Raw genomic sequence first — 23,143 nt, forward strand, 5'->3', positions numbered from 1 at the left:
TTCCCAAACTGGTTGTTGGTGATGGATACCTGACCATGGCCCTACCCCTTATCACTTCATGTTTTGTTAATTATACCATCTTCCTCATTTTCCTTGGCTCTGGTACAGGGGTGGTGAATACATGGCATCTTTCTCTGTTCCACAGCGATGGCATAAGTGGCTGGTGAGTCACTGCACAGATGTGGTCTCTGAAACCTCAGCACACTGCTGCCAATGGAGCAGCTTTGGCCCTGGGATGACACCTATTTGCCAGTCTGCCCCAGTCTCCTAGTCTCTCCGGAATAACACATCCACGCTGACTGAAGGTTTTCCCTAACTCACCTCCACTAAGCGTGGCTTACCTTGGCTCCCCACACACAGTTCTTCACCCTGCAACTCTGACCTGGCTCATTGCTCTGCTTTCACTCCAGCTGGGTTTTTTTGCCTTGATAACTCCTCTCCACTTTCCTAAATTTTGCAAAGATCAGAGAAAGTCTCCCCTTCTCCCCAGTGCCCTCCCCTAGTCCTCTAGCCACGTTCACCTCTTCCTGACCTTGACTCCTCTTGCACATAGAGTGTTTATCCCATTGTTTCAGTTAGGGTTTTAAAAATATGTTGTAACAGTTTTATTGAGGTATAATGGGCATGCAATAAACTGTACCTACTCAAAGTGTAGACTATGGTAAGATTGGATATGTGTATATACCGAGAAACCGTCACCACAATCAAGATAAAGGTAGGTTCACATACTGTTGGTTTCCATGCCCCTGTGTCATGCCATCCTTCCTTGCCCCTCCTTGTCAGGCAACCGTCTTACGTCTTCTTTGGTGAAGCGTCTATTAAAATCTTTTGCTCACTTTTAAAACTAGGTTGTTTGTTTTCTTATTATTGAGTTTGGGGAGTCCTTTATATATTCTGATTTATAAATATTTCCTGACTTATCTTTTCATTCTCCTAACAGTATCTTTTGAAGAGTAGAAATTTTTTATTTTTATGAAGTCCAATGCATCATAGATTTAAAGTAGTGGTGGACGTGGGCAGCATGGATATGTTTTTTCTTTGACGGATGTGTTTTTGATATTTAAGAAATCTTCGCATAACCCAAGGTTGCAAAGATTTTCTCCTGTGTTTTTTCTATAAGTTTTATTGTTTTAGATTTCACATTTAGGATCTAGTTTGTAAGGTATGGATCAAAGTTCATATTTTTTGCATATGCATATCTAATTGTTCCAGCCCATTTGTTGAAAATACTATCTGTTCTCTGCTGAATTGCCTTTGCACTTTGTCCAAAATCAGTTTTCTGTATTTGTGTTGGGTTTATTTCTGGGCTCTCCATTCTGTTCCATTGATTGATTTGTCTATCTTTATGCTGGTTATTACATTGTCTTGATGATTATTGCTTTATAATGTCTTGAATTAGTTCCATAATGAGTCTAGTATTAGTTCTTCAGCTTTGTTCTTTTTCAAAGTTGTATTGGCTATTTTAGGTCCTCAATTTCCTTGTCAGCTTGTCAATTTTGAAAAACAACAACAAAAACCCAAAACCTGTTGGGGGTTTGACTGGACTTCATTGCATCTGTAGATCAACTGGGGGAGACTTGGCATCTTATTAATAATGAATAATCCACAAACCTGATATATTCTCCATTTATTTAGGTCTTATTACACTCAACTCCACTGGTTATAAACTTAAAACTTTATTTGAATACAGAACATAGGATATTAAATTCCATAATGTGTTAAGAGAAAAAGGAAACTGAAAGATATTTGGGCTCATGGGAGCTGCAGCCCCTGACCTCCTGGAGTGCCCTTTTGCCATTCTCTGTACCAGGGGTGACACACATGAGAAGTACCCGCCTATGGGGCAGCACTTTGCATAGAAATTTGCAGGTGATGTGGTTTGAATTTAGATAAGGTGTAAACTCTTGGAAAAACAGTAAACCCATCAGGCCTTCCTGAGTCCTGATGACATGATAGGATTCAGGCAAGCACTGGGGCCCTTGATTGTGCCATAGCTTAAAATTAAACACAGCAGTATTTAATTAGCTAGTTAATTGATGTGCTGCAGCCCTCTATCACAGCTGAGTAGTGGTCTTAGAGGTGTCACCCCAGGTTACGTGTGTATGTAGGTTGTGGGATTCTGCAGTTCTTCCAGTCTTGTAAGTTTCCATTCCAGAAGTGCTGGGCATCTAAAGTTTGGTTACTTCTGCTTTACCTTCTCACTGTCTCTGTGTAGGAGACTTGGGGTCAGCCTTAGTTTGACACAAAATGTTTCTCACCTACAGGATTTTGAAGAACCTATTTAAATCAACAAAATCATTTTTTTTTTTCTTTCAGGAAAAACGCAAAGCTGAAGAAGCCCTCAGTGACCTCAGGCGTCAGTATGAAACAGAAGTGGGAGATCTACAGGTGACAATAAAGAAACTCAAAAAGGTAGGTTTGTGGCAGCTGGGCTTTGAGGGATACTTTCAGCATCTCAATGTGTCTACATTTTTAGCAACTAAAAACATGCAGAATCATATTGAAGCAGTGGATAGATCAGATTTCAGAATCAAATTGGACTCCTTGGCATGAATTTTTTTTAAAGGCCTGTAATTTCTATTTCTAAGGGCAGCCTATCTTCTGCATAGATCTAGTAAATATTTCTGGTCCCTTGAACAGTTGTCCATCAAACCTCAGTTTTCTTTCCTTGGTCTTTACCAAGTGCCTTCAAGTCCCACGTGTCCAGTGGACTGTCTGCTCACGACAGCAGGGACACTGTCTTTCCTGGTCATGTAGCCCTACACTCAGCTTACTGCAAGGTATATGTATTCAGTGAATATTTATTAAATGAAATGAATACTTCTCTTCTCTGTGGAAAGTTCCAGATCTAGAGGACCACTGATCAGCAAGAAGTGGGAGAGAACCTGTTGACATGAAAGCAGAGGTGTGATTGGTTTGGGCCTCTGCTCTATTTGGTTTCTAATGATTAGGGTCCATTTCACTCAGTGGTATGCTGGTAGATGTTTTACAACAGGCTCTGGAAAGGGGAGGAAGGGAGGAGGCATTTGTAGCATTTGCCGATCTTCATGGTATAAATATTCCCACCATTACCGATTTCAAGCTACCAAGTTGACATCACTGAATGCAGAGTTTGGGAAGAAATGCTTAAAATAAATAGGCTCTCGCCTGCTGGTACACGTTGGCTCCAGCATAACACTGGATTCACTTCCTGCATGTGGATGGTCTCCATAACTAATGGAAATACCTTAGCTAAAATGAAAATGGGGACTTAAAAAATAATCGTCCCCGAAAGTGGCATTGTGAATTTAGGCACATCACTTTGCTTCTCTGGTTTTTCATAACCAGAGATAACCTTTAATGCTCCTTCCAGTGTTTATACTGAATGAGATTAAGTGATAATTAACTGCATTTGTGGGTTACTGCAATTTAAACCTCTGGAATTATTAAGAATTCTCCCCAGTATCCTTCTTGGAAAAGTATTATCAACGTCAACCTTATATCTGATTTCCAAAGGTCATTAGACCATAATATTATTCTTGTATTACAGAATTTGAATGGACCAATCCTTTGCTTAATGCTAGAGTTACAGATTCTGCTAGTCACTGTCCTCAATTATTTCTGTGTCATCCAAACCTTTAAACTAAGAGAATGTTTGCAAGAGGAGACACAGAGTTGTTTTTTCATATAGTATATGATGAAGACCAAATAGGCCCTGAACAGTAAGAGTCAGGAATGACGAGACCCAAGTCCTTATCAAGACTGTGCCAATTTCAGACTCCCCTGGTGGTGCAGTGGTTAAGAGTCCGCCTGACAAGGCAGGGGACACGGGTTTGAGCCCTGGTCCGGGAAGATCCCACATGCCGCAGAGCTAATAACTAAACCAATGCGCCACAACTACTGAGCCTGCACTCTAGAGCCAGCGAGCCGCAACTACTGAGCCCACGTGCTGCAACTACTGAAGCCCACGCACCTAGAGCCTGTGCTCCGCAACAAGAGGAGCCACCGCAGTGAGAAGCCCACGCACCGCGAAGCCCACGCACCGCAACGAAGAGTAGCCCCCGCTCGCCGCAACTAGAGGGAAAGCCCATGGGTAGCAACAAAGACCCAACGCAGCCAAAAATAAAAAAAAAAATTTTAATTTAAAAAAGACTGTGCCAATTTCTTCTGTAACACCCAGGACAATTGGCTTCATCGTTCTTTTTTTAAAAAAAATAAATTTATTTAGTTATTTATTCATTTATTTATTTTTGGCTGCGTTGGGTCTTCGTTGCTGCACGCGGGGGGCTTTCTCTAGTTGTGGCGAGCGGGGGCTCTTCATTGCGGTGCACAGGCTTCTCACTGCGGTGGCTTCTCGTTGCAGAACATGGGCTCTAGGTGCACAGGCTTCAGTAGTTGTGGCACGCGGGCTCAGTAGTTGTGGCTCATGGGTTTGGTTGCTCTGCGGCATGTGGGATCCTCCTGGAGCAGGGATCGAACTCGTATCCCCTGCCTTGGCAGGCAGACTCTTAACCACTGCACCACCAGGGAAGTCCGGCTTCATCATTCTGATCGTTAGCTTCTCATCTGTAAGATGGGATTAATAATAAACTATCCTGTCTAACCACAGTGACTGACATTTTCTTGACTTTGTAGCTTATTAAGCTCTTCTTCATAATTTAAAAAAATCAAATACTTAAACTTTCTCTGAGGAAAGTGCAAACTTCCCACTTTTACAGATGAGAACACTGAGTTCCAGGTTAAATAACTTGCACAAAGTCACTCAGCTAATAAGCAATGCGTTGTCTTTCTGTCTTTACACAGTTGGTGCTTTCTCACTTATACCAGACTTCCTGCCTGCCTGATAGGGTTGTTCTGCGAGAGAGTAAGAGATAATTTATGGCAGAACATGTTAAAAGCTGTAAAGGAATATACAGAAGTCTACAGATTTAATATAATCACCAGACATTACCTTATGCCAGTGGTTCTGAGAAACTCATTTTTTTCCCCACAATTTTTTTTCTCTGAAATTGGCATGATCTTAAAATCAGTGGCTCTTTCGGCTTCAGCCACTTGAAAACCTTCCACTGATGCCACCTGGCAAGATGAAGAAAGTCTATCATCAAAGTACTTAGATTTTGATGAAATATCGCATTCATTTTGATCAATGCATGCATATTCTATTAATGGACACCCACAAATCCTCACATTTCCCAAGGGATGTAAGCTATGTGTAAGAAAGACATTTTTGTTGTCCATGTTAGGGATGCTTCTGAGCCAATTTAGTCTGGTAATGCTCAGTAATCAACCAGGAAGTAAAGCTCATTTGTGTATTTATATAATTTTGTGTGTGTGTCTCTAACTTCATACCATACTTAAATTTTATTGACTTAAATCATTAAATAAGCATTTTTTGACATCACCATGAAGAAAACATAGTTGACTTTTGACACCAATTCTGCTCTTAAAAATCTTGGACTCTAGTAAGAGAGTTAAAACACTCATAAGTAATTATGATATAGAATAGCAAGTGTTAAATGCAGATAAAGTTTAAGAGAATATAAAGGTCCAGACTGATACGCAACATAACTGAAAAAGAGAGGACTGAGTTGCTTGATAGTTGGTTTCCCCAAAACGGCTTTTCAATTGTTTCAAAGAAAAATATACACACTACTATATATATAAAATAGACTACTATATATAAAATAGATAACCTACTATATATAAAATAGATAACCAACACGGACCTACTGTATAGCACAGGAAACTATACTCAGTATCTTATAATAACCTATAATGGAAGAGAATGTAAAAAAAGAATGTATATATATGTGTGTAATTGTACATAAGTACATATGTATAATATGTACTTTACACCTGAAACTAACACACTGTAAATCAACTATATTTCAATTTTAAAAAAAAAGAAAAAAAATGTACCTTGGCAAAAAAAAGAAAATTCATGAAATAAGAAAACCCTTTAAATGTTTAAATTATTTAAAGCAAATTTTCAAATCCTACTGGATTATATGTAGTTTAATGATTTATAAGGTTGTATAATGTTGAAAATTGGAGACTTCTAGAATTCCCAAATCTACATGCACATATATTCCTAAACTTAACCAAATCAATTCAAAGTGAGTTTGTAAACGCCCAACTTTTATTTGCTTTTTCAGCTAGAAGAACAATCAAAACACATAAGTCAAAAGGAAGATGTAGCTGCATTAAAAAAACAAATTTATGACTTATCAATGGTAAGAATTAACTTTTCACTTACAGTAATATATTTCCTGTTAGACTACTGTTTCCTAAATAAAATCATGCTATGATTTCAATATTCCAGGAATAAAAGCTTAAAGAGAAATTAATACTACAGTTAGAGAAAGTCTTTGAAATACCTCTGACTAAAGGTATTATATTTATGCAGGCTTTTTCCCTCAGTGATACCTATTGTAAATGCTTTTTTTTTTATTCAAAGCAATAATGGCATGGCCTTTAAATTTCAAATAGTTAACCCCTGCATTCTTATAACATCAACTTTTATCTGTTTCCCTGACTTTGTAAGATGAGGTATTATTGCCCTGCCCTTCCTCCAAGTTTTCTCTCTGTCCCTTTTCCATCTTCTGCTGACCCTATCTTTAGTATTTCTGTTGCCATAAATGATAACATCGACATCGTTAGATTATCGTCATTTTCTTTATTTTGTTTTCAGGTTGACTCTAAAAGTTGAAAACCAATAATGAACATGTCTTTTATCGTGACTCTAAATATTCTCCCTGCAGAGCCAAGAAGTGAGCTAAAATTGCAGTTCTTTCTCTCCAGTCATTATCCCTGTGCCACTCAAAAGAGAAGGTCCCCCAGCTTTGTGGTCAGATAAATCCCCTTTATGCATTACCAGTTTCAGATTTTGCTACCTCCTAGTTGGTTTTGTGCTTGGATCACAATGTTCTCGTAGAGTTGCTTACTTCTCTTGGATTCTCTGGTGGAGTTTTTGGTTTCTTGTAAAAAGAGCCTGCCATCTTCACGATATTACCTCTACCTTGCAACTTCTTATTTATTCTTTCCAGTACATGGAATTTGTTTTTTTCTCCTTGAAAATATTAATTTTGGAGTCCCGGAAATTTCAATTCTTATTGGAAATTTCAATTCTTATTGGAAATTTCAATTCTTATTGGACCCGGAAATTTCAATTCTTACTGGACTGGCTGCTTTTTAAACTTGCTACCCAGATGTCATCTTGGAATTTCTGATCATTTTAGGTAGCTGTGGTAGGATTCCTGCACAGCTAGGCAAACATCTGTTTAGCTCAAGGCCTCTCCCCTGAAAGATGGCCTTCCTCAGAGCTCTGTGTGTGAAGCTGGCTGTCAGACATAGGAACCCAATTACCAGATGCATGGGGCCTGGATGTTCAGAGAGAAGCCTTAGCTTTCCTTTTGGGAATCATTCAGTTATTTTTAAAAAGAAGAGCCCCGTCTTGTTGCCTTTAGAATCAACTCTGGCTTGTCTGCTCTTCTTTCCGAGGGTAAGAGCAGGTAAAGGCTTGAGAGCCAGCATGTACAGTTTTAATCTCTATTTCCAGACCCCCTTTCTCACTCTCTGGGGTTCTGCCTGACCAGTGTCTCTTCTTTGTTCTACAGCAGAACCTTCAACACACATCTGCTGGACCTCCTTTTCCCCTACTCTCTTCCCTTTGTCAGCACATTGCCATCCGGTTTCCTTTTTCCAGCAATATGTTTAAATCACTTGACTGCTGATGGGCCCCTCTTCCATTCTTCTAATTTTTATTGGTTTATTTCCTTTGGTATTTCATGTTAATGGGGTCTCAAAAGGGAAAGAAGACAAATTCATGTGCCCAGTCCACCATATTGAACTGCAAGCCTCCAATGATTTTTTTTCTTCTTTCTCTTTTTTTTTTTGTGTGTGTGTTTGTTTTTTTGTTTTTAAGAAAAATATAGAAATCTCCTAACCATACTGGCTTATTTTCAAGTGCAAAATTAAAAATGTTAGGTGATAGGATTTATTGTGAAAAGTAGCCAGTCTACCTGGTAACAGGTATTGTTAATTCCACAGAATATATATCAGTAGTTCCACAGCTCTCATTAAGTAAAACAGATGTTTAAATGTTTGGTCTCCGTTAATTTGCCAATAACATGTTAAAGTACGTCATGATAAACTCTTGACTGTTGTAGTTTCACACCAAATGTCAAGTATTTTTAAAAAAGAGCTTTGAGGATTTAATTTTCGACTCTTTAATACTTTATGAAAATATCAAATTACCTTGAATTGATAATTAGTTCTTTGAACACCAAGACTTGAAGACTTGTGGAGGGGTGAGAGTGATGTGTGGGAAGGTTACACTACACTTGACTTCACTTCTCCCGGGTAGAAACTCTGAGTCTAATGACCTGCACTGTGCCTTTCCTCTAGGAAAATCAGAAAGTTAAGAAAGATCTTTTAGAAGCACAGACAAACATAGCCTTTCTTCAGAGTGAATTAGATTCTTTGAAAAGTGATTATGCTGATCAGAGTCTGAATTCTGAAAGGTATGAAACTTCACGTTTTACTTTCCAGTTTGAGTGGAATGTTTATTTAGGTAACCATCCATGTCAATGAAGCTCAGCTATGTAATAATAAAGGGTTATTTATTAACTTTACTAATGTGTTCTTTGCTTTCTAAAGATTTTACTTTAGGTGTCAGATTTCCTAGTGATTTTTGTGTTTTCAATTTTTTAAATTATTGGCTGCTCAGGAAAGTGCAGGGCTTAGTAATGTTTGAATTAACTGGCAGCAGAAGAATATACCTAAAGTGTCAAGAGGCTTTGAAGGTAGGAATCCTGGCCCTACAACATAAAAAAATGGAAAATGAGACATCTTAGGCAAGTCATTGTATTTTGCTGTGCTTTAGTTTTGCAATATGGTGTTAATAACATATGACCTAACACACATGTACCCACAGAGGCATGTAATTATATATAAGGAAGATACACATGTATATTTATATAAGGGTATTTAAATAGAAAATGCATCTGTATGCATTAGTATATGTGTGTATCCCCTAGTACATGTATACTTGAGAAAAACACCTTGTGTTTTCTTTGTTGGTTTGCAGACTTTAATCAGAATTAAGGTCCTGTAATGGAAAGCAGTGAAACATTTATTAAGGACTTACTATATACAGGTCCCTGAGCTAGATAAGGAGTTATGAGTGTGGAATATATAAAAAAAGAAAAGACGTGGCCTCTGCTCTTTGAGAACTTCAAATTTAGTTGGGAAAAATTAAAAGTTAAAAGCGTTATGGAGTTAAACAGCATAAGAACTCAGCCATGTCAGAAACAATACCACTGCAGTGTCACAGGTTGGGTCCATTGCCATGAGATGGTAGACAGAGTGTTCCTTTAGTTCAGAAAGGTGGAGACTTTATTAAAGAAGAGATACTTGAGATGAGTTTGTCAGCAAGCAACACAGGTCACACTGACAATTGCCCGGCACTGTCTTTAGTACTTGACTAGCATTAACGCATTCATGGTTTCCTATGAGATAGGGACTTTCCTTATCCCCATTTTACAGATGGGAGAAGAGTCTCAGAGATGTTCCAGGTGAGGCAGAACCCAAAGCAGGGGCAAGGACATGGGGAAGGATAAGACTGGTTTGGGGAACAGTGGTCAGCCTGGTGGACAGAAAAAGATATTTGGAATGGAAAGGCAAATGTTTAAAAAAGATTAAAAAGTTTAAAAGCTAGTTTAAGGCTATAATGTAAGGCCCCAGAATTTTTGGCTAAGGAACTTAAATTCCTACAGACAATTGGGAACCTTTTAGCCTTATCAAGAGAGCAAATGGATAGCTTATTACAGACAAAATTTGACAGCCTGAGGGTTTTTGGAAGCTAGTGATGGGGTTTTATCTGCTTAGAAATGGGGCAGGTGTGAGGTAGGGGCTGGAGGTAAGTGGCTGATGTTCTGAGTGGACATTTTGAGGAGGCGGCCAGGGCTTCTTCACAATAAAGCAACAGAGGAATCGCTGAGCGTGAGTTTACAGTGAACAGAGAAAGCCTGGTCCTGTGGGTTCCACTGTGGCTTAGGGTAAGGCGGGGAGCGCAGGCAGGGCTGGGAGCACAGAGACGAGAAGGAATCACAAGAAGGGAGAGTACAGCTGGGGCTGAAGTTGCATATGGCTTGGAATGAGCAGAGAAGAGTCAGAGGTGAGAGAATGGATTGGGCGGAAGGGACTGGTAATGTGAGTAGCTGGGGAGAGGGGACTCAGCAGAACATCAGGGGGTTCAGTCCCAGTGAAGAACAGAACCAGGTCAGTGGGCTGGGGTGGAGGAGCTGGTGGGTGCGGGGAGGGGGATGGGGGGAGCAGAGCCTTGCGAGAGGAAGCAGAGGCGTGGGTGTGCTTGTGGGTCACAGGAGGAGAGGAGGCTGCTGATGTCTCAGAGGAACCGGGCAGCAGCACAGAGAGATGGAAGACCACGGTCAAGGACACAGGCCTTTGGAAAAGGCGGAAAGAGGTCTGGGAGGGTAGGTGTCGGTAAGGCAGGACTGAACACCTAATCCGCATTCAAACATAAAATATAATTTTACAGGGATCTGGAAATAATCCGAGAGTACACAGAAGATCGAAATAGTCTTGAGAGGCAAATTGAAATACTCCAGTAAGTTCTCATATAAAGTCCTCATCACATTTACATTTAACTTATGTTTTGTTAGTAAAACAGGTGCCACATGTAACACGAGTTGCCATATATCAAAGGCTGGGTTCGCGGCTCCACACGTGTCCCTTCTCGACACGGTGTGTTCAGCACGTCAGCTTGGCTTTCTGATGCTTCTAATCCTACATAAACTATTCAAATCCAGGGACTAGAGTATAATTCTCTAAAAGTGCTCGCAAGTCAGGTGATATGTCTGGCACGTCTTTATGATACCTTTATTTTACTGTAAAGGACAGTGGCCCTGACCTCATCAGCTTTCTCTGCAGCTCAGCACGCTGAGAGGTTTCAGGCGTCTCACATAGTGCATGTCACATCACTAGGCATACACGATCATTCTTTGGCAATTTATTGTGTCTGGTTAGCAGTATATTTTTCTTTTCTTTTTTTTTTAACCTCTTGGAAATATTACACCTGCTCTGTCAAATTTGCAGCTAAGTTTTAGGAATTCCATCCTCTGAGACCTTCCCCACAAAACCTCCCCCTTTCCCACTGCCCCTTTCTCTCTTTTTCACCTAGGCAGTATTTTCTTCTGGTTTTAGTTCCCCCAAATGATGCCAGGTCAGATTTGACAATTTTTTTCCATCATTATGAATGCTTATTACATCTCACCTGTGACAATGATAGAGTTGATATATGACAAGAATCCTGTTAATTCATTTATTCATTCATTCAGCAGGTTTTCACTCAGCACCTTTTATGGTTCAGGTATGCCAGGAGCTGAGGATACAGTAGCAAGTAGGAGAAAAAGGCCTCTCTCCTTATGGGGCTAGTCCAGGGGAAGAGGATGGAACCTGATCAATACTTACAGATGTTAGATGCCAAAGGAGCGGCAGGGGCCAAGGGGAGCTGAGTGTCTCGTAAGGGCATCCTCCTAACCAGAAAGGTCTAGGAAGCGTCTGACTTCTGAAGGACGAATAAGCCTGAAGCAGGGAGATAGTAGCCAGTCTCTACGGCAGAGACTTCATTTGATAGAAGAGGTTGCTCAGTCTCTGATAGCTTAAATGGCTGCTGTAAGGCATATAGAAAGTAAGTGCCTGAGTTGGGATTTGAACCTGAATCAACATTGGAGCCTTTAACTGGTATAAAACAGTGCCTGGTGGTACAGCACCATGCCACAAGAAGGATGCAGGAGTAGCCAGGAGAAAGAAGTGTGACACAGCACATCCGTGCAGCGGGGATAGAGAGTAGGTGGGGCCGGCTGGCTTCAGGCCTTTAGGGAACACAGACCTGCACCAAACCTATCCAAACAATGGAGCTACCTGAAGGAGCAGTGGGTTCCACAGCATAGCTGACTCACTCCTAAAATGCCTTGAGACCTTTAAAGAGAGGTGACACATTGTTAAGTTGCACTTCTAGTAGTGAATTATGATCTCAGTTTATGAGGTTGGAAGGGAAGTGGTAGAAAGATACAAGCGGTGGTAATGCCACGTTCTGAATATCACAGCCTGAAAAGAAGTGGTGACTTTCACCCCCACTGATACTTTCCTTATCTATTTATTTACTTTGTAGAACAGCTAACAGGAAACTGCATGACAGTAACGATGGCCTAAGGAGTGCCCTTGAAAACAGTTACAGCAAGTTCAACAGATCCTTGGTATGTGATAGAATTTTATAATTCATTTCATTCTTTCTCGTGGTATTTTGATAAAAATCATATATTTTCTCAGAAGAGAACTTATAATAATGAGAAACTATTTAATATAATAAAAGGAGACATTTTCCCAACTTGAAAAATATGCCACTCCTCTGCATAAATAAATGTCTAGGTGTCAGCCAACTCTTTGTTCAATGTTCCAGAAAACCAGAGAAAGATGTATAAGGTGTGACCTGGGTCCTGGAAGAATTTATAGTATAGTAGGGAGTTAAGATGTGCACAGATAGCAATAATAGAAGAAAAAGTGAGATAGATGTCTCATGGAGGTTAAAATATATATTGCCCAGTTGAGAGGAAAGGGAGGGTGCTTCTGGCTGAGGAGTTTATTTAGACCCACTGGTTTGTTCTTTCTGGTAGTGAGATCATCAGAGTGGAGGCCTTGGGCTTTAAACCCTCCTACAGAAACAAGCTAAGGCCCGTTTGGAATTTTGAGGACCTTTCCCTAGACTACATGTGCCAGAAAGCCTCTTCCCCCACTTTTGGGGGTCAGCTTCAAGGTTGGGGTTCCAGTGCCACAGCTTTGGGTATGGATGAGTCAGCTACTAAGCCAAACGATGGTTTGAGAAGAGATAAATCCTCAGTCGGTATTGCAGGTCCTGGCAAATCTGGGGAACCAAGATTCCCCTTTATGGCTTATATGGTAGGGTTTGGACTTAAGACATGATGAGGAGAGAGTACTATGGGAAGTTGTTGCAGTTTTTCCCTTGATTTCTGTGCTTTTGTTTTCTCATGTAGGATACCAAACTTTTAATTACATTAGTAAACTAGTGTGCTACAGTTTTTAAAAATGTACACAGAATTTTTACATGTAATAACAAAATATTACGTATGTATTTTATGTATTACAGCGCATAAATAATATATCACCAGGGAATACAATTTCCAGAAGCAGTCCTAAATTTAATGCTCATTCTCCTCAACCTCTGGGCTATGACAGGTATGTTAACACCTACTTACTTTTTGTTTAAATTCTGGAACAGAGTTAAAAGGAAAGTACATTTCCTTACAGGTAAATTACAATAACAGAATATATTTGGGGCACTAACATCTGTTTTCTACTATCTTACTTTAAATTTATGAAACATGAAACATGTAAAGATTAAAGTAAAAATGTTTTAGAGAGAGTAAAGTGATTCCTTTAAGATGTTATCGTGACTTGGTTTTATGTATGCTTACCCTTACCTCATGCCTATTAAGTCTTGTTTCTTAGAAGTGCCCTCAGTAAGAGGTGTTTCAGGGAAGCCAGTGGGACTACCATATGTGATGTTGTGATATACGCAGTATATGATGTTGAGACTCTTGGCACAATCTGTAAATGTTTAATAGCTCAGTATAATATTATGCAAGCTATGTTCAAGGAAAGGCAAACTTTCAAAACAAACAAATGTGGCAAGTAGATGTTTATGCGCTAATGTATTAAAGGAGTCACAGAGGCTTCCCAGAAGTGAGGATTTAGCTCTATTTTTAATCAAATGAAGTGAAATATTAGCCCTGCTATAACTTGAGATCTAGCAGTAAAAACTGAAAGATTACATTTGTGTACACATGTGTATACATATACATGTCCAGTGTTGCTACTTAATAGGCTAACTTGGAGTATGTCAAAGTTTGATGGTAGACGTGAGTGCATAAACTGCAGGTCTCTGGCTCTCCATTTCTGATGCCACTTTCATAATTTATGTTCCTTCCCTTTTCATTTGAGGACTTTTGGTCTAAAGAATAATGTACTTAGTATCTTGGCATTAGCAAAATGGCCATATCCCCTTTCAGGACGGTCTGTTTCCAAGGCTTACTGGTAATCACTTTTAATAAAATTCTATCCAAGTATCAGATGTTTTTATTATTCACTGATTTGTTTAATAAAAAATTTGAATGGTTTATCTATTTGTAGGAAACTGGCTTCTCTGTTTTTGAGAAATAGATATTACTTTTTTTTAAGTTTAAAAAGGTATTATTCTTTATTTTTAAAAATTGTGATAAAATATACATAACGTAAAACTTACCATCTTCACTATATTTAAGTGTACAGTTCAGTGGCATTAAGTACATTCACATTGTTTTGCAACTGTCACCACCACCCACCTCCAGAACATTTTTCTTTTTTCTTTTTTTTCCCACACACACACACTGTATTTTATTTTTACAACAGATAAATAAACTGACCCCAGGCATTGTACATGGATGACCACAACAAAAGCAACAATGATTGCACTTATGAAACACACTCATACTATGTCATAATATTGACATTCAGTCCAGTAATCCTCCACTGTAACAGCTCCTTTACTTTGCAATGAAAATTGATTTGTATATTTTTTGCCTCTGGGACCTTGTGGGATTTTTTTTTATTCAACCAGAAAGTCACAAAAATTATAATCATCCTCATCAGTTCACTCAGTCCCATGTAATTAATTTTTTTCATCTTGATCTTTTGTTAGCACTTTTATGAATTCATCAGTTTTCCATTAGAGTTCTGAAAATGCTTCTTCATTCAGTTCAGCAGTATAGTCAGTTACCAGAAACCTGTACTTGTCAGAGTCTTTTCCATGAATTTCTTGAAGATGAAACCCTTCTATAGGAACATTTTTGCCAAAGCATCAGGGTACACCCAGAACTGTCTGTAAATGACAAAAAGACTTAAAAATTACCACGGTTAAAGATTTGATGAAAGTTCATAATAATGCAATTGACAAGGAAATTTAGTTATTTCTGAGATATACATTTTAAGGTAATAACTAGAATTATGACTTATAACATTATACCAGAACGTATAAGAGTTTTAGAAATTTCATGTAATGTCTGAAACATTTATATTAACATATTTCCATACAAATAACCCAAAGAGAGTTTAGCATTAGTTGTTTTTTTGGTTTTTTATACTGCAGGTTCTTATTAGTCATCAATTTTATACACATCAGTGTATACATGTCAATCCCAATCGCCCAATTCAGCACACCACCATCCCCACCCCACCGCGGTTTTCCCCCCATGGTGTCCATACGTTTGTTCTCTACATCTGTGTCTCAACTTCTGCCCTGCAAACCGGTTCATCTGTACCATTTTTCTAAGTTCCACATACATGCGTTAATATACAATATTTGTTTTTCTCTTTCTGACTTACTTCACTCTGTATGACAGTCTTTAGATCCATCCACATCTCAACAAATGACTCAATTTCGTTCCTTTTTATGGCTGAGTAATATTCCATTGTATATATGTACCACAACTTCTTTATCCATTCGTCTGTCGATGGGCATTTAAGTTGCCTCCATGACCTGGCTGTTGTAAATAGTGCTGCAATGAACATTGGGGTGCATGTGTCTTTTTGAATTATGGTTTTCTCTGGGTATATGCCCAGTAGTGGGATTGCTGGATCATATGGTAATTCTATTTTTAGTTTTTTAAGGAACCCCCATAGGTTCCTTAAAAAACCTATGTATCACTTATGAATATAGATGCAAAAATCCTCAACAAAATATTAGCAAACCAAATCCAACAATACATTAAAAGGATCATACATCATGATTAAGTGGAATTTATCCCAGGGATGCAAGGATTTTTCAATATCAATGTGATGCACCACATTAACAAACTGAAGAATAAAAACCATATGATCAGCTCAGTAGATGCAGAAAAAGCTTTTGACAAAATTCAACATCCACTAATGATTTAAAAAACTCTCCAGAAAGTGGGCATAGAGGGAACATACCTCAACAAATAAAGGCCATATATGACAAACCCACAGCTAACATCATTTACTCAAAGGTGAAAAACTGAAAGCATTTCCTCTAAGATCAGGAACGAGACAAGGATGCCCACTCTTGCCACTTTTATTCAGCATAGTTTTGGAAGTCCTAGCCACAGCAATCAGAGAAGAGAAAGAAACAGAAAGAATCAAAATTGGAAAGGAAGAAGTGAAACTGTCACTATTTGCAGATGGCATGATACTATACATAGAAAATCCTAAAGATGCCACCAGAAGACTACTAGAGCTCATCAATGAATTTGGTAAAGTTGCAGGATACAAGATTAATATACAGAAATCTGTTGCATTTTTATACACTAAGAGTGAACTACCAGCAAGAGAAATTAAGGAAACAGTCCCATTTACCACCTCATCAAAAAGAATAAAATACCTAGGAATAAACCTACCTAAGAAGGTAAAAGACCTGTTCTTGGAAAACTATAAGACACTGAAGAAAGAAACTGAATATGGCACAAACATATGGAAAGATATACTATGTTCTTGGATTGGAAGAATCATATTGTTAAAATGACCATACTGCCCAAGGCAATCTACAGAGTCAATGTAATCCCTAACAATGTAATCACTAACAAAATACCAAAGGCATTTTTCTAGAACAAATAATTTTAACATTTGTATGGAAACACAAAGGACCCTGAATAGCCAAAATCATGTTGAGAAAGAAGAACAGAGCTGGAGGAATCATGCTCCCTGACTTCAGACTATGTTACAAAGCTACAGTCATCAAAATAGTGTGGTGCTGACACAAAAACAGACACATAGATAATTGGAACAGGATAGAGAGTCCAGAAGTAAACCCACACACTTATGGTCAATAAATCTATTACAAGGAGGCAAGAATATACAATGGAGAAAAGACAGTCTCTTCAGTAGCCAGTCCTGGGAAAACTAGACAGCTACATGTAAAAGAATGAAATTAGAACATTCTCTAACAATGTATGCAAAAATAAACTCAAAATGGATTAAAAATCTAAGTGTAAGATCAGATACCATAAAACACGTAGAGGAAAATGTAGGCAGAACACTCTTTAATATAAATCATAGGAATATTCTTTGGCTCCATCTCCTAAAACAAAGGAAATAAAAGCAAAAATTAACAAATGGACCTAATTAAACTTATGAGCTTTTGCACAGCAAAGGAAATTCTCAACAGATCAAAAAGACAACCCACTGAATGGCAGAAAATATTTGGAAATGTATGACCAACAAGGGGTTAATATCCAACATATATAAACAGCTTATATAACCAAACATCAAAAAAACAAACAGCCGAATTAAAAAATGGGCAGAAGAACTGAATACACATTTCTCTAAAGAGGTTGCTGATGGCCAACAGGCACTTGAGAAGATGCTCAACATCGCTAATCATCAGGGAAATGCCAATCAAAACCACAGTAAGATATCACCTCACACCTGTCAGGTGCTATCATCAAAAAGATGATATCATCAAAAAGAACACAAATAACGAATGTTGGCGAGGATGTGGAAAAAAGGGAACCCTCATACACTGTTAGTGGGAATGTAAATTGGTGCAGCCACTGTGGAAAACAGTATGAAGTTTTCTCAAAAAACTAAAAATGGAATTACCATATGACCCAGCAATTCCACTTTCTGGATATATATCTGAAAAAAACAAAAACACTAATTCTAAAAGATGCATGCAGCCCAGTGTTCATAGCAGCATTACAATAGCCAAGATATGGAAGCAACCTAAGTGTCCATCAACAGATGAATGGATAAAGAAGATGTAGTATATATATACAATGAAATACAACTCAGCCATAAAAAATAATGAAATTTTGCCATTTGCAGCAACATGGATGGACTTGGAGGGCGTTATGCTAAATGAAATAAGTGAGACAGAGAAAGACAAATACTGTATGATATCTCTTATATGTGGACTCTAAAAAATACAACAAACTAGTGAACATAGCAAAAAAGAAGCAGACTCACAGATACAGAGAACAAACTAGTAGTTACTAGTGGGGAGGGAGGAAGGGGCAATATAAGGGTAGGGCAGTAAGAGGTACAAACTATTAGGTATAAAATAAGCTACAAGGATATATTGTACAATGTGGGGAATATAACCAATATTTTTTAATAACTGTAAATGGAGTATAACCTTTAAAAATTGTGAATCACTATATTGTATACCTATAATTTATATAATAGTGTACATCAACTATACTTCAGTTAAAATTTTTTTAATTAAAAGCATCTTGTAAATTTAATTTTATTGCTTTTGTGGACTTGTTGGATTTTAAGTTGTATATTTGTTTTAGTTTTGAGTTTTTTCTAAGAACTCTAACAAAAATATAACTTCTGTATTTTTACATATTTAATTGTAATTAAAATATTCTTCAGGCAGATAAGAATAGTTTACTTTTAAAAGGGTATGTATATAAGTTGAGTTTGAGAAAGTCTGATCTATACCTATATTTTTTATTTAGATCTATATTTTCATGGAGGTGATTTTTCAATCAGGATGTTTTTCTCTTTCATTCCTTATCAAAAATATGAATAGGTTAGGGCTTCCCTGGTGGCGCAGTGGTTGAGAGTCCGCCTGCCGATGCAGGGGACACGGGTTCGTGCCCCGGTCCGGGAAGATCCCACAGGCCGCGGAGCGGCTGGGCCCGTGAGCCATGGCTGCTGAGCCTGCGCGTCTGGAGCCTGTGCTCCACAACGGGAGAGACCACAACAGTGAGAGGCCCGTGTACCACTAAAAAAAAAAAAAAAAGATTACCCTCTCTTTTCTAAGAACATTCATCTCCTATTATTTCTCATATCTGGAGACCGATATACCCTGCCCATTTCCTCTTTCTGATGACATGATGTAGGCCAAGTGGCTAGGATGGTGCCCAATGTGTAGTAGGAACTAAGTAAGTTGTAACCCTTGTTTTATTTCAGTATAAACTTAGATACTTATGGGAATCAAATGGAAAAGCAAAAGTAAATGAGGTAATTAACATTTATAAAATGCTGGAGTTTCCCAAGTGGAAAGATCCACAGAAGTCAGGAGTTCTAGCCTTTGTATGGGGCATCTCCCTATGAAACCTCTCCCATAGGAGTCTTTCCAGACATGTCCACACTTAGTGGCAGAAAATTCATCTTGTATGCCAGACCATTCCAGGGCCACACATTTCTGACTGCCTGGCATTTTTCACCATGTCGATTATAGACGTGATTCCCAGAAAAGTTTTATCAGTTGGCCCTGAGAGAATATAGTCTTCCTGTGTCAGCTCTTCAAATATTTGAGGAGAGAAACCATTACAACTTAAGCCGAGTGCACTGAAACATTTCTCAGACTGGAGGGTTTAAAGTCTCAGGTCATAATAGAGGTATTATCCAGAAATGGACATGCTGTTCAAAATATGGTCTGACCACATTAGAATAAAAAGGTTCAGATGTTCTGTGTACATTTTTCTTAACACAACTTGAGATTACATTTACATCCTGGGCATTCTGATTCTTTTTGTATCAGGAAATAAAGGTGATTTTTTAAAAATAGCTTCCTTTATTAAATGTTTGATTTAAGTGTCTTTATCTTAATTGATTGTTGCATAGAATGAACTATTGCTCTGAGCATTTTATTTCCCCTGTTGCTTAATCATGGAATACACTGAGGCTCTTGGCAAGAATGAGAATATCGGTCTTCTTGATTCTGTTGCTGTCTGATTCCATTGCTGTGTCATCTTGAGCATCGCCGGCCCTCAGGTACAGCAGTCCTCTCCTTTGTCACCAGGTCATCCCGCTCTTCCTACATGGATGAGGACTGTGACTCTCTGGCCCTCTGTGATCCCATGCAGAGGATAAACTGTGACATTGACAGCCTGCCTGAGAGCTGCTTCGACAGCGGCTTGTCTACCCTGAGAGATTTCAATGAGTATGACTCGGAGGTGGAGTACAAGCACCAGAGGGGATTCCAGAGGTCACACGGCACACAGGAGAGCTCTGGGGGTGATGCTTCAGACACAGACGTAAGCCCCAAAGTCATTTCTCTCCTAGGCCTGATCTTCCATAGAAATACGTATCTCACCCCGTTTGACCTTTATCTGTCATGGGCATTGTTTGAAAGGTTATACATGTGAAACATAGTTGGGAAAATGTTTCTCCCTATCAAGTTAGGGAAAACTCTCACAGATTCCGTTTTGCAGCCACTCTGTTCCATAATAGCATTGACTGTTGATCCAGCAGCATATTTTTCTTCTTTTTATTTCATGATGTATATGTGTAATGAAAGACTTTGGTTTTTAACGGCTGACTTTTAAAAAAAAAAAAAAAACAGGTTCCTGATATCAGGGATGAAGAGACGTATGGCTCAGAAGGCGTGGCTTCCATCCTGGACTGGAAGCCGCAGGAGTCTGCTAGTGAAGGCAGTGTCATCAGCTCCTTGAGGAAGCCCATCTCAGCACTTGCACCACAGGTAGGCGGTTTCAGAGACACTTTTATTCATGAACACTGTTCATCTTCATGCCATGTAACTTACTAGGAAGAAAGCTGGCACTACCTTTGTCACTCACTGTGGCTTCCTTCCCCTAGACAGACATGGTGGATGATAACCATAACTCTTCCAGCTCACAGAAGGCTTACAAGATTGTGCTGGCTGGGGACGCTGCAGTAGGAAAGTCAAGTTTGCTCATGAGACTTTGCAAGAATGAATTTCGAGGAAACACAAGTGCCACCCTGGGTACAGTTCCTTTTTCAGTGGATAATGGGAAAATGACCTTCTTTAGGTTGATTTCTATTTTTGTTAGGGATTATATACAGACACACAGATCTCTCTGTTTCTCTCTCTCTGTATAATATGTATATAGGTAGAGGTGTGTGTGTGTGTGCACACGCACTTGCATACACACGTGTCCTTCTCTATAGAATAGCCCTCTGTTTTGGCTAAGGCCTAAATTTGGGAGAGGAAGACTAGCAAAGGACTGAGGTGTCTGCTTACCCAGTGAGATCAACCAAAGTTTAGAGCCAGAGATGACAGATTCATTTATTCAGCAAGCATATCCTGAGTCCTGCTGTGAGCCACATTCTGTTATAGGCACTATGGATACACAGTAAACAAAGTCGACTAAATCCCTGGATGAAAAACACATTTTAAAACATGAGATTTGGGAGAGGTGCACTTTTACACAGGGTGCCCAGGGAAAGCCTTTCTGATCAGGTGTCATTTGATGTTGATAAAGTGAGCTTACCGATAGGCAGTTTGTCATTAAGGTCAAAATCATAGCCAGGTGTATGTTCCCTCCCCTCCTTCACAACGGAATACATGAGTAATACCTCTCAGAACAAGGAAGAAATAGTGTCCTCATTTCCCAAATTTGCACAGTAATCAGTAAAAGGAATTGAAAGAAGATATGCAAATTATCATTTACTTTTCTTCCTTATCTAAAGAGTTCTTATTTTGATAACCAGAAACCTTAGAACAGATTACCTTCTTCACAATGGATGTCTTTCTAAATTTATGGTTCTCCGTTACACCTTTCAAGATAACAAAGCTGAAGGTTCGCTTCAATTTGATTCATAAAAAGCCTACAATATTTGGTTCGGTTCCTAGAGAGCCTGGCATATATATACATCGTATACATGTACTTATATATATATATACATACACACATGTATATACCTGTATATATACATATACATAGGCACATTTATGTGCATGCACACACACAGATATAACTGAGTCCATCTAATTATGTGGACACATAAAACATAGATTTTCCTTTTGTCCATAGATTAAATCCTTCCCCAAGTCAGCCAACCTGCAATAAGCATCTGCACGCACTTGTGTGGTCTGACTTATAATTAGTATGGAAGGTCACTGTCCTTGAAGGCCAGGTTCATTCCTCTCTGTCTTGCCGAACTTTGGCTTATTGGCTTTTGTCTCATCCTAAAGAGGGCTTGAAAGTAAAAACCAATGGAATTATTTACATCGTGTTCTCCATGTTCTCTTATATTCCTTTTCAGGAGTTGATTTTCAAATGAAAACTCTCATTGTAGACGGAGAGCGAACAGTACTGCAGCTCTGGGATACCGCTGGCCAGGAGAGGCAAGTGCTTTCCATAATACTTTGGATTCTGCTGAGTTGCACAGACAAGCCTTGTAGGATACTTGGTGGGTTTTGTACTCATATAATTCTGATCGAGCACGTTAGAATTTCAAGAATGCTTGTTTTTTTCCACATCCTTTCCTCCTTCGCTGATCCATCAGTCGTGTGAAGAGGATCTTTAAGCTTCCTTTGAATTGGTGAGCCACTGATAAAAAGAGAATGCCCTATCCTAAGGAGAAAATTTCCGTGAGGCAGCATTCCTGAACGTGGCAACAGTGTGAGGAGCTGCATAGCTGGGGCACCACAGAAGATGGAGAGGAGGACCTGTCAGTTCCCCGGTTCAAGGGCAGGGACACAGACCATTGATAAATAGCAGACTTGCATCTGGCCACAGACAGTACCCTGTCTTTCTTTCACTGCTGATGGCCAGAGCATCAAGCATAGGTTTTAATCATATCTAACTCTTAGGGAACAGACTGTATCCGATTGTGCACCAAACAAGTATGGGGGTACCTGCCGACCTCTGTAACCAGGCACCATTCAGGGTGTTCAGATTCAACGGTGAACAGGTGGACACAGACACCTGCCCACATGGAGCTCATATTTTCTAGCAGCATTTGAAAGACATGTGTGGTTAACATAGCTATTTGAGATCCTGTAAAATACTGCACTCGGTTTAGGACAGATAGGCTGAGGTGTGCTCTTCCCCTGGTGAGCCCCCAACACCCTGTGTGTGTGTCCTGTGGTGTTCCACATGGTTAGTTCTTCTACCACCTACCCACCAGCCAAAAAATAATTTTTCTCTGATGTGCCTCTCCTTCCTTCCTTCACACACACCCTTCTGTGTCCCACAGCTGGGTTCTGGTAGTGTGTTGCTGAGGCTGAAATTTTTAGAAATTACGATCTCAGCCTTGTCCTGGCTATGCTCTGGGGTATGTAGACTTTCTTGGGATTATTTGGTGGAGAAAATGATTGGCTTTTCTAAATCACTAGCCCAGATTCTTA

The 23,143-nt window shown here is 39.1% G+C and overlaps 1 protein-coding gene and 1 long non-coding RNA gene across 3 annotated transcripts in view; one reads left to right on the top strand and one right to left on the bottom strand.

Annotated features, from left to right (window-relative positions):
- The window catches only part of RASEF (RAS and EF-hand domain containing), a 69,587-nt gene that overhangs the window by 33,796 nt on the left and 12,648 nt on the right, over nt 1-23,143 (top strand). The window contains exons 4-13 of one of the 2 annotated variants that reach the window (XM_027089007.1): nt 2,317-2,412; nt 6,135-6,212; nt 8,386-8,501; nt 10,541-10,609; nt 12,176-12,260; nt 13,169-13,257; nt 19,829-20,063; nt 20,372-20,509; nt 20,626-20,773; nt 22,057-22,138. In XM_027089007.1, the coding sequence (XP_026944808.1) occupies nt 2,317-2,412; nt 6,135-6,212; nt 8,386-8,501; nt 10,541-10,609; nt 12,176-12,260; nt 13,169-13,257; nt 19,829-20,063; nt 20,372-20,509; nt 20,626-20,773; nt 22,057-22,138 (1,136 nt within the window). The remainder of the gene's footprint in view (nt 1-2,316; nt 2,413-6,134; nt 6,213-8,385; nt 8,502-10,540; nt 10,610-12,175; nt 12,261-13,168; nt 13,258-19,828; nt 20,064-20,371; nt 20,510-20,625; nt 20,774-22,056; nt 22,139-23,143) is intronic. The other variant, XM_027089008.1, reaches the window with a different exon arrangement.
- LOC113610679 (uncharacterized) lies at nt 16,960-22,192 on the bottom strand. The gene is made up of 3 exons (XR_003429167.1): nt 21,032-22,192; nt 17,674-17,709; nt 16,960-17,152 (listed from the first exon to the last, which is right to left on the bottom strand). It is a non-coding gene; the product is annotated as an uncharacterized LOC113610679 (long non-coding RNA).

The sequence above is a fragment of the Aethalodelphis obliquidens genome, unplaced genomic scaffold, assembly GCF_003676395.1.
Source record: "Aethalodelphis obliquidens isolate GAN/ISIS:26980383/991018 unplaced genomic scaffold, ASM367639v1 scaffold64, whole genome shotgun sequence".
In the NCBI taxonomy this organism is placed as follows: domain Eukaryota; kingdom Metazoa; phylum Chordata; class Mammalia; order Artiodactyla; family Delphinidae; genus Aethalodelphis; species Aethalodelphis obliquidens.